Here is a 17,282-nt window from a genome sequence, read left to right on the forward strand (position 1 = left end):
GTTCCAGTCCTGTGTGTGTGATTTATAAAAAGAGCCTCACATTTTTCCCACAGCGGCTACAATATTATATATCCCAAGACCATGTGAAGCTGTCACACTGAATGCCAAACAAAATTTCAGGGAACAATGCAGTGTGAAAGGATCCACACTGACATTAATCTTCATCACAGTGCAAAATTAGGTTCCAACCAATGTAGAAAACCTTGACTAATATGTTTGTCTTCCAATAATTACTTTTAGTGTCACATAAAAAAGTATAATAAATGGTGTTTCCCCAGAGTGCTCTCAAGCAGTGTGAAAGGGTTATGGCTTCACCTTTGTTGTGAACAGTCAGATATGACACACAGATTAATCACCAAAACAATAACAAGGCGCTGGAACAATTCCAGCAAGAGTTTTTTTGGGGGGATTTTTTTTTTTTTTTTGTTAAATTCACTTTATTTTTTACCTACAACAACTTTAACCAAAGGTTCCAATTGAAATATAGTTTCAGCTTTATCTAGTTTAGTGCTCAAATGCCATCATTTATTTTTAATAGGAAAAACTACTTTAATTCATGTCAGGGGTAGTCTATAATTACAGAGATAGGATGGAGATTCAAGCTTTTGTTTCTCCAATTATGTACTTCAGAACCAATCTTGTTTATAAATGTTTTATTTTTCTCATCCGTCCCTGCATTACATTTGGATAAGATATTTTAAGTATGGTTGTACATTTGTGTGATTTACATCTCCATTCATTTTGCTATAATGCTATAGCAGTATTACTAAATAATAAAGCAGAAAGCATTTCCCAACAATGCAATTATGCATTATAATTGCATGCTAATGACACAATTTTTTACCAATTTCAAAAAGTATTTTATATTTAGTGGGAGTTCATTGTCGGACTATATAGTGTAGTGCTATAGTTCTGAATTAAACAAAAAAAATAAAGAAAAAACGAGCATTACTGTAACAGATTATAACTAGCTCATAAAACCTGCTCGTACAATACATGCCGTTTGTAAGGTAGTTGTAATCCACTGGATTTGTTAAACTGTTTAGAAATGTGAAAAGTAAATGGATCTCTCCTGCAAATCAGGAAAACATATGGCAAAACATATTTGGAGCTTAAGGCCTTTCAACCTAAAATAGATGAAAATGAGGAATGAAGTCCCGTATATCTACAGAGTGCCTTTACTGTAGCCTTGCTAAAGACTTTACAAAAAAAAGTCAAAATCAATGCGTTTGGAAATGATTTCCTAGAGAGCTCATTCAACACCTCCAGTTGGGGCAGTTGAAGAAGCACGACCCACAGAAGACAGTAGCGGTCAGGGCTGGCTTATCCTGGTTAGCTACCAGGCAGGTACTTTGTATAACTGGCAGCTATTCTGTATAACTTTACAGTATTTAATTTTAATCCTTTCCAATATGGTCAGTAATATCACTTTCTGGTAGCTTCTTCACTCAGTCTCCTTGAAATATCTTATTGGATACTGACTATTTAATTATTGATAGTTTTAGGCACCCTGTTATATATAGCCCACGTTTCTTACAAACAGGATGGCCATCCTGGGGGGTTCTGTCTGTGTTTTGTCTTGGGGTTTTGTTTGAGTGGGAACACAGTGCTGGTGTGTGGAATGAAGAGTAACAGGAAAGTGAAACAGGCCTGTAAATGGACCGATCGTACGTTGGTTTGAATAATGAATGTGAGCGAAAGCATAAAGTCCAGGAGATATAAGTGATTCATTGTGCGACTGGACAATGACGGACTAGAGCAATCCATATAAACAGTTACAATTCCCAACTCTTGCTGATCACTGTTGCTGATTTCCAGTTTTCCTGCATTTGCTGGAGTTTTCAGCAGGGAGATAACATATATTAGATCCACAATTTCTAAAGTATTTATCTGCCTAAAAAATATATAGATTTAACTTGTTTTGTTAATGTTATTGATTTGGTGTAGTTCAAATAGTCCCAACCAAGGGCAATCCTCAATAAAAGCATATTGATTGCACTTCAATGGTAATTTGTGTTGATATCCAAAACAAACTGTTTACTTAGCCACCAGAGCAAGCCTTTAAACATTACTTTCAAACATATCCCTGGGTATTATAAAACCTCCTGTCACTCTAACAGAAAGTATGGTAAGGTAAGGGCTTAGAACATCTGTAAAATAAGTACAACTTAATCATTTATCTTGATTACAAGTAATCAATATTCCACTCTGCTGTTAGATTTGTTTAGGGCTGAAACATCTTTGTACCACTGTCCCAAAGACGGCCAGAGTGGGTGGTGTCAGACCAGAGCCAGGAAATAAGCAACAGAGAGGTGGAGTTTGGTGGAGCTGAGTGAAGGCTTTCACTCAGCATTTAATAAATAAACAGAACAGAAAATAAAAAGGTTGTAACAAACAAAAATACAGGACACGGCACTCGTCGCCAAGACAAAAAGACAAACAAAACGGACTATACAGACAACACAATGTGAGCTTCTATTTAAGAATTATTATTATTATACGATACACTTATTACCTTCATCTCCAATCCCGTTCTCCACTCACCGAACACACAACCCTGAGTAAGTGAAAACATGCTGCTTTCACTCGACTGCTAATCAATCATTCAGTTGGAGTCGCGGTACAACTGCACGTGAATTAATAAAGTGCAATTCCCTGTGCTCACATATTACATTTTACTTGCACGTGAAGTGCTGTGCAATCCTCATGCCTAAATACAAATATACATTTTAAACACTCGTGTTACACAGACCCATTTATATCCCGTGTACCAATGACTATACACCAACTTTTAACACACCACACTCAACATATAACAGAAAATACACACAGGGGCGGGCACTTCGTCACAACCACAACCATTTCATGAGTCTTCATTAAGGAATCCATTACTGAAGGTCAATCTGTTTCAGTTTCTCAAATTAAATACTAGTATTCTTTGAAATAACAATGAAGAGAGTATTATTTTATTTTATTTCTTTTTTTAAAAAAAACAATTAATTTAGCAATGAATCAGATTTCCAATGCTGCCATTTTTCTTCATCGTAATTCTACAAGGATCCCATTAACTGGCATTATGCATTGCAGCTATTAATATATTTTGAATCGGACCATTCTAAACCACAGTTTTACTACACAGTTACACAGAAGAATTGCAACACAGAAGGATTTAGTGCTCACTGTGTGACAAGTGTTATCTCTTGAACTTCCCCTTTCATTGGGATTCCAAATCCTATAAGTGGATAATAAACTGTTTTCAAGCACACTATCTGCAATCTGTAATGTAATGGTACCCAGTAACATTGCTTTTGCAAAATCATGAGACCCTTCTGCTTTCCGATGATTGTAGCTGAACAGTTGCACACAACTCTTAAATAGTGTATCTAGACCTAATGATCACAAGTCATGCCACGTTAGCAAATAAATGTGCATACAATGCAAATTGGGGGGCCCCCAATTTCATTATACATTTTACAATGTGTATACATGTTTAACTATGCTTCATGATCTCCCCAGAAATCCAGTGCTAATGTACTTCAGGTAACCATTATTTTAAATATAATATTATTTAAAAATATATACTCCAGTATAAATATGTGCAAGCAAAATAACAGGGAAGAAAAAAGACTTTTTTTGACAAATGCAGTTTTAGTTTAATACCTTTCTCTTTGCTCCAATCCCCCAATGAAAGAACCACAAAGACAAAGAGCATTCTTAATTATTTAGCATGCCTGCTGCAATCCATTAAACTACATGTATTATACAGGAGTCAAATACATGCTGGATTATAAAGTGTCTTTCTAAGTAATAAAAATAAAGGCATTAAGCAAAATGAGGAAAAATACTACTAGGGTTTCTCCCCTCTAAAAATAGACATGTGATGAGTTGACTCCTTTACAGTGGGGGTGTTCAGTGATGAAATCAGCTGCCGACAGGCCAATCCATGATGAACACATGCACAGTGAAATGTTATATAAACAGACAATGTATTTCAGTAACCTAAGGAGGATGTCACTTATAAATACCAGCAACAAAAGTCCCCTGTGAAAGATTTTTGGTAAAGAATATGCTACAAAGGTTGGCAGTACGCAGCCCACTGGGAGCAAGTAATATGCATTTCTCAAAATATTTTCATTTGCATGTCTTAAAATTGTCAGCCATTCCCTTAAACCTGTAATCAAGCATTAATGCATACCTGCTAGACACAGCAATTGGCTGAGGTGACTATTAAACGCTCCAAGCATGCCAATGTGTAGGAGGGCATTTGTAAACGTGTGCCTGTCTACCGGGGTAGAGACTGGGCATGATCTGGTGACCCCGCACACCACAAGCAAGCGGCTGAACCACAATGCAGAAGAGCTGAGCTCATCTGCATTCATGACTACAGAGCTTTCAACCTCTTCTCATCTCACCGACAGGGGACAGGACAGAATCTGTGATGGCAGTGTATCATACAACCCTGCCCGTTACACCTGGATCACTGAGGCTGCTTGAAATGTATGTAGCTAAAGAAAGTTTCTAGATTATAAAGTCCTGTTTTGGAGGGCATCTGCTGTGGGACCATTGACACGGAACCTGAAACAATTTGGGGTTATCAAATGCTTTTCATCGAAAGCAAGACCTTTAGTTCGAAAGTTTCGTTGTTTTTTTTTAATAATACTCCTCTTGTTTTTTGTCAGTGTGTGCTTGTGTGTGTGCTGAAAGGGGTATGCATATTAAATGGTTCAGTGCAAAGAAAGAATGGGTTCTGAAGTAGTACAAGCAGAATGCATTAAGCTGGATGTAATAAATACTCCACCATCAAATAAACTTCGCCCACAGCTTGTAGATACTGTGTTATTAATTGTATTACAAGAGAAAGTTACTTTGCATTCTAACATTTAATGAATGAAAAGCCACCATTTTGATAGCACATTTCTTGTTCCTCTTGGGTATGTTATTTCTGTTTTATAGCTAATTCCATAAATGGACAGTGCTCACAAGTTAGTGTCATTCTCATCTGGAAAAGACCCTTTCTAAATATGCCTACCTAACAGAAGATCTGATGATTTTAAACATCAGGATTAACTACCTGGCATTTCTCAAATGCAGCTAAGCGACCAAGGTGTTCTGAGTGAGCCCACAGCAGAGCCATTTCCCATTCTCTTAACCAGCATTTCAGTCATGTTGATAATAGTATCTGATATACTGCTTTTTATTCTGCCCTCTTCATTGCTGTTGTCCTGGTTCCATTCTGAATCCTCCAGCATGGGAAAAATGGCATAGCTTGTTCCAATAAGTGTAGATGGAATACCTCATGCAACTCCAGCAGGGGATAATAAGCAATGCTCAATATCTGAAGCAATGCTGCTGCTATATAGAAATACTATGGCTTTATACAGTAGTGTCCAATTAAATTGGGCAGGGGGGGTGCCTTTTTAGTGTAAATAACACAAGGAATTTGTACTCTGAACCAATGTTAAATAAAGAGACAGGTGCTGGTTTTCACAAGAGCGGACCACGAAGAAGTAGGGCAGCTGAACGTAGTGGAGCAGTGTTCTTATGGTGTTCAAAAAATTGATTTATTGCAATGGGATGCTGTCACAAGGTGTTCCTTTCAGACAGAGCCTGCTGTTCTCAAGATATATATGCTGTGTGTCTGGCCTGATCTTGACCCACTGCCTGCTAGCAGCCTTACCTCTGTGCTGTTCAAGTGGCACCTATGAGTTCCTGCAAACCATCCATCATTGGAGCACTGGTCAATGTCCACATCTTGGAGGTTGATGTCCACCCTAACCACACCCCTGGAGAAAAAGAGCACAAGCTTAGTAATAGTTTACTTTTTCAGTGATATCTTTTAATAGGATGAGCTCAAAATGTATGTTTTATAAGTATACATTTTCTTTTGCATATCAACTCTCCAAGAATTTGTTTCCATCATAGTATGAGGGTGGAATTTGATAATCTTTCCTTCTCTGGTTTTAAAGATTGTATTTGGGAATTGCTTAGAACCTCTTGCCAATGCTTCTCCTTCAGTCCACATTCACAAAAAGATATGTCTTATTTATCCTATTCTTAGATCTCTGTAGGCTGCTGGTTAGGTGTGAACCACACATGTTTTTATTGTGGTGTTTGTACATTGTCATTGTTTTTTATACATTGCAATGGTCTTTTCTATTGTTTTCCAGGACCCCCTTGCCAATAATAATACATTGGTAATAGGACAATATAATACATCCGCTGTGTAAAAGCATGTACTGTACTGTATGAAGCTGTGTTGTGTATGCAATGAGCTGTGGTTCTTTTTAATAATCCTTATGGCTATTACACCACTGATCCCACTGATATGTGTATGGATTTATCCCTTTCTCTTTCCTTTTTATCATCTATAACAGATCTCAGAAACACACTGGATTTTTGTAAACAGCAGTCTATCATATCAATATGGATACAGAAAACAAATACTAATGGTTAATAATTTTAGAAATATAACTCCTCAAGAGAATATGACTTTGCTTTAAAATACATTTTGATAAAACGTTTGTCTACTTTCCCACTAATTCACCGTATCATTGAGTATTGAAAGTTAGGGTTGACTTATTAATTAACAGACAAATCTATTGCACAATTTATGACATCTTTCCTTACATCTTATTATTTCTATTAGTATAGTATATTTCTAAACAAAAACAAAAAATCTGTATTTGCTCTAAAAAGCAAGGCTGCTCTGAAGTGCACTGACAAAAACAAATTTGAAGCACACTCCAGCTGTTTTAAAGAACTGTAGTTGCATATAATTTCAGCAAAGTCATTACTTTATTAATGTGTCAACTCTCAGTGCTCCTCATCTTTAAAAATCCATTAATGCTCTGTAAGATACTTATAAAAACGTTACACGGTCCAGCTATTTGGCACACAGAAAAACCTTTTCATTTAACAGGAGTTGTCAAGATGATCCTCTTGTGCTAATTAGCAGCAATAAAAAATACTATGCAATTAATACAAACTGCTGGAATTAGTGTACATTACATTACACAACTGTAAAATGTAAAATGCAAAATGTATTTGCTTTTTACATATCGCAGTATGGCAACAAAGTGGTTGTGAATGGTAAATAATTTAAAACTTGCTGTGACATTTTGTCAGCTGTTTCAATCTGAGTAGAAGCTTATTTGTGAGCTACAGTTTCATTACATTTTTGTCAAAGGAAATTTGGTGACACCATGGCCCTATGTATTAGACAGAGGAAGACGCAAACTTGAAATGTATGGGAATGGAGCAAAACAAACAGTTCTGTTTTATTTCATTCATTTGTATTAGTTTTGTCAGACATTTGGACATTGTTATTTCACTTGGGGGTCTAACCCTAATCCTGTACAGAGTATTGCCTACAAACCCAGCATCGTCGCTGGAAACCCAGCATACCATCGCTGGAAACCCAGCATACCGTCGCTACATTGCTGTCAGAAGTGAAGGCGAGGCAGGTACCCTGGCACGCACTTGGAACCTGGCAGGGGAGAGAGCAGAAATGCAAAACTAGACTCACCCAAATAATTGGCATAGGCAAAACCAGATTGGCCCAGCATCGATGTTGAAGCTTTGGACGAAACTAGACTCAACCAAATTTGGCATGGGCAAACCAGATTCGCCCAGCATCGACTTTGAAGTGCTGGAGGAAACTAGACTCACCTGGGCTAGTCTCAAAATTCAGTGAAAACTGTTGAAAAAAATGGGTTTCACCCAGTCGTCTTTTTCAAGTTCTGGACTAATTTAGATTCGCCCGCTTGGACGCGGGCAAGTGCCAAAAAAAAGTAGTAACTTCGGGATTCGCCCAGAAGCCCTTGGCGAGACTAGATTGGCCTGGGCAACACTAAACTTGAACACCAGTTCTCACCCTTAACATACAGGCTAACTTCACTAAAACAAACCCTTCTTATAACAAACACCTGTTTTTAATGATTGTTTCAATGCAAATTAGCCCTATTAGAATGATCACGTACAGGATCGACCCGGACACAACGATCTCAGTCTGACTGACAATGAACTTTCTCCAGTGTCAAGTGTGTTACTCTCTCAGTGAAAACAAAGACCATGGTTGACTCATTCAAAGATAACGCTAATTCAAAATTGACCTCTTGTAGTATGACTCATGCATGACGAATGCAATCGTTGACTGTCCATCATTTTCACACAAACTGCAACCAGGCAATTGGCGTGAGGAACAATCTATGTTGGATAGTTTTTTCAAGAGAAAGGACGTGTAATTACTGTATTCAGCATGTAAGTGTACATTCTTTCTTTTTTCATTTCTTTACTGTTTTTTTTTTTTTTAAACATACCTGTAGCAGGGTGATTGCCTATGTTGGTGTAATTTATATGTGGAAGCGGGTTTGTTTTTTGTGCTTTTTGGGGTTGTTATGTTTGATCAAATGATTGTTTACAAACTGCAACACAGTGCTTGTGAAGACAATGCCCAGCCGAGGCTGTTTGAAGAAGCAGGAGTCGTCTTAAGAATACCGGCTCATCAGTAGGTTAGTTTAGGGGATATTGATCCCAAGTAATGTATAGCGAGGGTTACATTGTGTAGCAGGTTCCTAGAGTGGGACGCCTCGTTCAGTAAAGCTAGCGCTCGCCCTGTGTTAATCCCTTTTATTTGTAGTTTTTTGTACTGTTTTACTTTAAGTTTTGTATGGTCTTCTCTATGTGTCCTCTGTGTCTTACCATCATTGATAGTGTCACATGACCCGTGTGTTTACTTTCTGTTTTGTGTAAGTCCTGCCCGTCTGTGCCTGCATTTCATCTCCAACTCCCATGTTTCTCTGTCTTGTAATACAGTTACCCACACATGTGACACATGTACCTTGTCACAATACAGCTTAAATGTTGATCAATGTGAAGGAATTTTCATGAAAGTACTATATATTGATGTTCAATTCAAATTTGCCATTTTGTCATTATTCTGATACAGAAAAATGCCAAACCCAATTATAGTGAACACCCTGATATAGAACATTTCTCCAGGTCCCATGGGGGTTCGTTATAGTGAAGCTAGCCTGTATATAGTGTATTGTAATATATTACTGTTTGTTAGCCTAGGCAATACCAGTGTCTTCTGTGGATTCACACATAAAAGAACAATGCCTACTGTTTCTCTTGTATTGAGTTTTGAAGTTATGTTTTTTTTTTTATACCTAGTTTTCACCTAAAAAGGGTGTTTCCACTGTTGGCCATACCAGCCCTGGCCAGCCGCGGATGCTTTTTCTGGCCTGGTTTGCCATGCTCCACCCGATGTGGCCAGGTCTGGACACAAAGCAACTGCGTCATCCCATAGCAGGGAGGCATGTGCTGAATAAGAAGCTGACATTCAAGCTTTCTTCACTACTGCAGTTTGTCTTCTTTTAGAGGGTTTGGACGACTGGATATTGGGAGGGCTGTCTGAAATCGCATGTAGAGCGAAAATAATAACAGCGCCCAACGTTCTTTCAATTACAGCATCTATTGCTCAGCCACGGCCCGCAGTGGAAATGAGGCATTAGTGTGTAGAAGAAACAGGACTGTACAATGAGCCTCAACGGTGTACAAACAAGGGCTTCTTGTCAGCATAATGTCAGTGTGAGGATGATCTAACCTGGACGCTGTGTATCTCTGTCTGTGAGTGATGAGGTAATAATAATATTAATGGTAATCGGAAGCCATCTGCTAGACTAATGCATTTTGCCTATTGGGAGGTAATCCCCTAATGACATAAATAAATCTTCACACATTTTGAATACAAAAAAAGTTATTACACAGGGTGCCCAGCTCTCTGTGTAGATTTCCGCTGTTTATTCCCCAAGACAAACTTAAATTATATTTTCATCAAAGTTTTTCACACAAGCATGTCCTAAATGGATAGGGAATTGGAAACGTTTTTATGATGGCTTAATTGAAGTTTTCCTCAGGTGCAGATGTGTAATATAAAATCTGAAAACTTATTTTAACTTTTTTAAATTATACCAAACAGGTCCTAATGATCATCAATTCAATATGTAGGTTGAAACACAATCATTAACTGAAACAGAAACCGCTGTGTAGGAGGAATAAAACTGGGTGAGGAACAGCCAAACTCAGCTAACAAGGTGAGGTTGCTGAAGACAGTTTACTGTCATAAGTCATACACCACGGCAAGACTGAGCACAGCAAGACACAAGGTAGTTATACTGCATCAGCAAGGTCTCTCCCAGGCAGAAATTTCAAGGCAGACAGGGGTTTCCAGATGTGCTGTCCAAGGTCTTTTGAAGAAGCAGTGGCACCCTGGTACACCCATCTACTGTCTGGAGAAGTCTGGTCAGAAGTGGCCTTCATGGAAGACTTGTGGCCAAAAAGCCATACCTCCGACATGGAAATAAGGCCAAGCGACTCAACTATGCACGAAAACAAAAGAACTGGGGTGCAGAAAAATGGCAGCAAGTGCTCTGGACTGATGAGTCAAAATTTGAAATATCTGGCTGTAGCAGAAGGCAGTTTGTTCGCCGAAGGGCTGGAGAGCGGTACACGAATGAGTGTCTGCAGGCAACAGTGAAGCATGGTGGAGATTCCTTGCAAGTTTGGGGCTGCATTTCTGCAAATGGAGTTGGGGATTTCGTTGGAATTAATGATCTCTTCAATGCTGAGAAGTACAGGCAGATACTTATACATCATGCAATACCATCAGGGAGGCATCTGATTGGCCCCAAATTTATTCTGCAGCATGACAACGACCCCAAACATACAGCAAAAGTCATTAAGAACTATCTTCAGCGTAAAGAAGAACAAGGAGTCCTGGAAGTGATGGTATGGCCCCCACAGAGCCCTGATCTCAACATCATCGAGTCTGTCTGGGATTACATGAAGAGAGAGAAGCAACTGAGGCTGCCTAAATCCACAGAAGACCTGTGGTTAGTTCTCCAAGATGTTTGGGCCAACCTACCTGCCGAGTTCCTTCAAAAACTGTGTGCAAGTGTACCTAGAAGAATTGATGCTGTTTTGAAGGCAATATATATATATATATATATATATATATATATATATATATATATATATATATATATATATATATATATATATATATATATATATATATATACTCTTAATAGACTTTAATAAAATATTGGCCATAATGCCTGACATGTGGCAGGGTTCCCTGTTATCACAACTAAATGAACTACCTTGGGAGAGACAAGTTTGTGGTTTGCCAGTTTAAAACCCTTTCATAAGAAACCACACAATCCTCCCTGGGTTTGTTGCTGAATTCATGTCCAATTTATGGTATAGCAATATTTCCTGATCATACTCACACCCTAGTTTTTTATTCAGAGCAATAATATCAAGATCAGCTATTTTACACAACTAATTTAAACAATGGAGTCACATTTTTTATTTCACTGTAGCTTTTTGGCCCCATGCACAGTAGTTGCCATGACTGTGAGTTACACTGTAACCCCTCTTGTGTGCAAGATATTACAGCCAGCACGAAATCCTGACACCTGTACATAGGATTGCAATGTTTGAGAACACTTCATTAAAACGCAATGGAATTTTGACTGCCTTGTGTTACGCGAAATCCAGAATAATAATAATAATGTGATTACTTTGTGTTCAATCAGTGTGAGAATGTAATGTTGATCGTTTCTTTCACAGGGTTGTTGTTTCCTTGGTTTCACCAACATTCAGTGCTTTTAACTGTGTTTTGGAGGCATGGAGATGACATTGAACTTTGCTTTACATTTCAGCGTCCAGTTGCTATAGAAGGTGTAGACCTGCCAGGTCTTCGTCCATGTAATGCTACCTGTTTGGGGGTTTTGCTGGTGGTCAATGCTGCCCTGTCATACTCAATTTACTCTTCACAAGTGTGATCTGCCTGTTGCCCAGTTACCTGCTGCAGTGTGATTCTAAATCTCTCACAGCAAATCCCAGTACCACAGAGTAGTAAACTAGAGTAAAGTATAAACAGGTATTTCAAGTAATGGAAACATCATTTTATGACTGTGACATTTTTGAAGCACAAATCCCATGACTAAGTGGAAAATAACTAAATGAGCTGAAAATTGTAAGGGCAGATTCACTTCTGAAATGTCATTTTGTATTTATTTTTCCTCCTCTGAATTGTATTCCACTTATGAGGACTGATTTGATATAACTTGCCAGATCTGAGTGGCCCCTTTAAAATACATGGCACTTAAGACTTTGCTGTTAGTGCTGACAGACAATAATGCAGCCATTGGCAGAAAGAAGACTTTGATGATAACAATATCTAGTGAGCAATATATTGCCTTAGGGTTTACATTAGATTTCATTTGTCCTGCCTATTGAATACATTTTTTTGTATTTTTTTCCAACATTTCTAACCCTGGTTACAAATGCCTTATGAAATGTGTCATTGCAATGAGAGTAGAGGTCAGTGCTTTAGTAATCATGCCTGTCCTGCCATTTCAATACACAGCAAGAAGGGAGTGGGCTTTATTATTATTATTATTATTTTATTATTATTATATATTATTATTATTATTATTATTATTTTCTGCTATCACTTATCCCCCTCCAGTAGCTTGGCTACTACAATATTAGCCTTTTTCTTTCCCACATCCTGGTCACCAAGGAAACAGTTAGCAGGACAGTCAAGAAGTCGTAGAGCAGACACAAAATATATACCAGAGGAATCCAAAATTAGTATGTGCAATGAAAAACTGTTCTAAAAAAGCAACAAATATACACAGTGTGTGTATGTGTGTGTGTGTGTGTGTGTGTGTGTGTGTATATATATATATATATATATATATATATATATATATATATATATATATATATATATATATATATATATATATATATATATATAGTTAAATGATTGTTAATATATAATTTTGAGACCAACTAACTATATTATTTAAACTCTGACAGATAAGATATTTAAATGCATTCAGTATTGTAATTTGTTTATTAAACCAGAACTTAGAGGGAGAGATTAAAGCCATTAAGATAATTTATTAGGAGAGGTCCAAACTAAATAATGCTTAATGGAGGGTTTTTGTTTTATGTAAAAACCCCAGTGATCTAAACAGGCAATTTGTAAAGGTGTACATGTTTAATAAATTAAACAATGCCATTGTCATTGGTGAGACTAAAGGGTTATACTACAAACTATAGTAACTAAAGTATGTGCAAGTCAATAAGTCAACACTGTAAAGCCATAAATATTTGCGAGCCTTTACGGTGCGTTTTAAGCGTATAAAAAAAAAAAACATTTTTGGCACGAAATCAAATTCCACTAACAATACACACTTCGTGCATTGCAACAGGTAGCCAAAATTTCTGGAGCAAAATAGGTTTTATGGTTGTGATTCGTTAAATATTTTGGTTGCAAATATTAATGGCTTTACAGTACTACGGAGTGGATATATATATATATATATATATATATATATATATATATATATATATATATATATATATATATATATATATATATATTTTTATTTTTATATAGCTCCTTTCATAGTAGGCCACCATCACAAAACGCTTTACACAATACAAGACTAGTAGGCATATGTGTCAATGAACTCTACTTTCAGAACTAAAAGGTAATTTAGTGCTGGGTCTCTGCTGTAAGTTTGAATGCTTGTGTGATGAGGATCAGTGCTCAGTGAGGGCCAGATTCAAACCACAGCTCCTGTGCTGAAAGGCTAGTTGATTAAGTCACTGCACCTCACTTGCCTCATTTTACAAGTTCACCATTTTCACAAACAAATTGTGTTCATATTGCACTCTGAAACTATGCACAGAAATGTTTATCATGGAACATTGTAAATGCTATAACTGTCTGAAGCTATCAGGATAATACTTTATAACTGCAGCTGCAGCTACAGCATGCGAAGATTATTAATTAGTCAAACTAATTAGCAGCCAAAAACATGCCAATATTGTGCAGCTCAAAGGTGTATAAGCCATGTAAGTAAAACTTCTATTTATTGGGTAGCCCATAGAAAAGACACAGATGGGAATATGTGAGAGGCTTTGATGTTTTGTTCATAATGCCACCAGAGCACAGGTAAGTGTTGTCTTTGTTTTTTTTTAAATAAATTAAATACAGTGAATACAATTATACAAATTCAGACCAATTAAGAATGTGTTTTATTACAGCCGAATGGTGGGTCAAGGCTTTTACTCTCAGTGCAGTGTATTAATCTAAATTATTCTGTCCTGTTCTGGCTTTTGTTTCAAGTTGCTTAGTAATATAACAATATTATATAATATAATAATATAATTGCTGGGTTATTTCTTTGTGCAGAAAAGAGGTGTAAAAAAAAGAAAGAATTAAAAATCTATTTATGCCTAAACAGGCTTTGTTTCACATGCACATGACCAGCCCCTAAAACAGACAAGTAGATAGATAGATAGATAGATAGATAGATAGATAGATAGATAGATTACTTCAAATTGATTATTGTTCATTTTTTAATCGGAAATTAATTAAAAACACTTTTAGAATTCACTATATATATAAAAGAAGAAACTTGGGTGAAACTGGCACCAACAAATATACAAACACATGTGTTTAATGTCCAGGTGTTGGCCAAGAAGCAGATTCATGATCTAAAATACTGATGTTGCAGTAGAACGAAGCACATGATATAGTGTGCCTTGGGCTTGAGAGGGAAGCCAGCACTTCCTCTCTGAGGGGAAACACGTGACTGTACAATGCCAGAAGCCTCTCTTCAGTACTGTACTGTATATTGATTTTTTTTTTCTTTTCGATTAAGCCTTTCAAAACTACTTAAACGTCGTATATAAAAGTCATACTATACACTGTGATTAAAAAGTAAGTTTGCCACATCAACGCACCATATTTCATGAGGTAAACATACTTTCGAGTCACCCTGTATAATCCATTTCAGTATGTTATAGAGTATGTATAATCCATTTCAGTATGTTATCCCCGCTAGACTTTTAGAAGTACAATATTTATGACTACAATAATACAAGTTAATTTTACAATGTTCAATTACTGGATGCACATTGTGTCATTCACCCCAAACCTCGATGTTGCCTTCATACCAGTTCGTCTCGGTACACTTACTGTCAGACCCAAATAGCAATTGGGCGAAAAAAAATGAAATATATGACAAAACCGAAAACAACCAACGATTCAATCATTTTGGCAAAACGCTGCACAAATACACATGGTAATTAAATAATAATAATAATAATAATAATAATAATAATAATAATAATAATAATAATAATAATAATAATTTACTGCAAATAACAGATTTATCCAAGCTGCATTAGTTTGTTCAAAACTTTAAGATTTCCCGTACGTCATATTTACAATCTGCTATAATAAAAACAAAAACAAATGGAAGAACGCGTACTGGAAGTAGTAAGCGAGTCACACATTGCAAAGAACAATATCAGTACAGTGACACCAATATACGTTACTTGTACATACCTGAATTCGGGGATGAGGTTTGGTCTGAGTCCATAGAACCCAGCCGAGAGAGTAAGAAGCCAATGGGGGATAAAATTTCCATTCTGACACTCAAGGAACGGTGCAGACCACTTGATGTGAGTCTTATCAACCACGTAACTGTCTCCTCTCCTCAGTGAAGCATCCAGCGACGCGATGTCGTGGATCAACACCCTCCTGTGCAGGTGAGGCTTCCTCCTGGATTTGAACTCATTGAACCACTCCGTTTCCAGCGTCTTGTTTCTCAAGCGATGGGCCGTGGACGACAAGTCTTGGAGTACTATTTCGCTGTCAGTTCTGGTGGCTTGCAGTAACACGTGCGGACCTGACGACACGGGCTCCTCGTTGAAGGTGACCACGGCCCTCTGAATTTTGGGATCCCCTTCCAAAATGCTCCTAACTAACGCGTGGTACCATTCGACGTCCCCTCGGAGGTTTTTCTCCCTGGACCTGTTTGCTTGCAGGATCATGTTGAGGAAGTTGGTGGCATGCAGCACCGTATCCAGCGCACTGTGCAGGGAGGAATGGGATGCGGTGTGTGACATGCCCCGTAGACTTTCCAGTTCGTATCCCTTGGAACAGTTGACATTTTTCAATTTAGAAGAATCTCCTGTATGAAGAAAAGCCGTTGCGACCCTGGGTAGATCTCCGTCTATTTTCTGTGCCAAAACAGGGCGATCAGTAGCGGATTTCATCAAATAAGACGAATACTGCTGGTATTCCGGGTTGTTCATATGACTGTTATAAATAGGTTGCTTTCCTTTAATAGTCTTTTCCCTGTGGTGCACAGCCCGCCCTTCAAATCCATGATTTGATCCAATAACAAATCCTATTTGTATCTGCAATAGTATGGAAAGCAGAAAAACAGCCATATCGGTTTTACCCCAGTCTTCTTTCTTATGATACTCGAAGAAGAAATGCAAATGCATGCAGCCAAACAGTGGCTAATCTTCAAAACACCAAATGCAATTATAATCACCTGTAGATAAGCTAACGCACTCTGAACTGTGGCTTAGCTCTGGAAATACGCTAAGGACAGTCTTATTCTCAGCAGGTCACATCCTTTTCTCGGAGATATTCTATAGTTAGCTTGCTTACGCCTGTATCCACATCCGCCTGTCTGTGGTTGCTATTAAAATATGTTTTTCAAGCTCTTTGTAGGGGAAACAACATCTTCCTCCGGGAAAAGTAGCGCCTCCAGTTTGCCAGTCACTCTTTATACACTATGATACTCGCCCACAAGCAGTCTGAACTGCAGGGGAAAATACGATGACTATTCAGATGAAGAGAAGCGTACCGTTCACACACTTCGGTAACAAACAAACTCCACCCTCTTCTTTCTATAAAAGAAGCAGTAACTAAACACAGGGGCAGCTAAGAACCAATTGCCCTTAAACCCGGTCTTCTTAATATTCTAATAGGGTTTGTAAAGTGGGCTTGATTCCTGTATGGCTAATCTTTCTGTCAATCATGTGCTAGAGAAAGGTTAGGTAGAGGCGAAGGAGCTGTCCAGTGCTGAAAGCAGAGCAGCGCTTTTAGGACATGTTAGGATAACTGTTATTGCACAGGAGGGGACTGAAGTCGTATCTACAGCTTGTCTTTGCATGGTCAATACAACAGCTGTACATAAATGGAAATGTAATAGTTACAGCAAAATATAACTCGTTTATTTTTCGATTGCTACTTATGCCTGTCAGAGGCGTCCTAAAATGCCCAGAAAATGTAAACAGTACTATATTAAAAGCACTCAGTTTTTTATATATATATATATATATATATATATATATATATATATATATATATATATATATATATATAT

At 37.5% G+C, this 17,282-nt stretch overlaps 1 protein-coding gene across 1 annotated transcript in view; it reads right to left on the minus strand.

Annotated features, from left to right (window-relative positions):
• The window catches only part of LOC121314128 (probable G-protein coupled receptor 158), an 80,710-nt gene extending 63,951 nt beyond the window's left edge, over positions 1-16,759 (minus strand). The window contains exons 1-2 of the mRNA XM_041247067.1: positions 15,446-16,759; positions 5,678-5,783 (exon numbers count right to left, since the gene is read on the minus strand). Of these exons, the coding sequence (XP_041103001.1) occupies positions 5,678-5,783; positions 15,446-16,392 (1,053 nt within the window). The 5' untranslated portion in view covers positions 16,393-16,759. The remainder of the gene's footprint in view (positions 1-5,677; positions 5,784-15,445) is intronic.
• Between the last annotated feature and the right edge of the window lie 523 nt (positions 16,760-17,282).

Source organism: Polyodon spathula, chromosome 4 (assembly GCF_017654505.1).
Source record: "Polyodon spathula isolate WHYD16114869_AA chromosome 4, ASM1765450v1, whole genome shotgun sequence".
In the NCBI taxonomy this organism is placed as follows: domain Eukaryota; kingdom Metazoa; phylum Chordata; class Actinopteri; order Acipenseriformes; family Polyodontidae; genus Polyodon; species Polyodon spathula.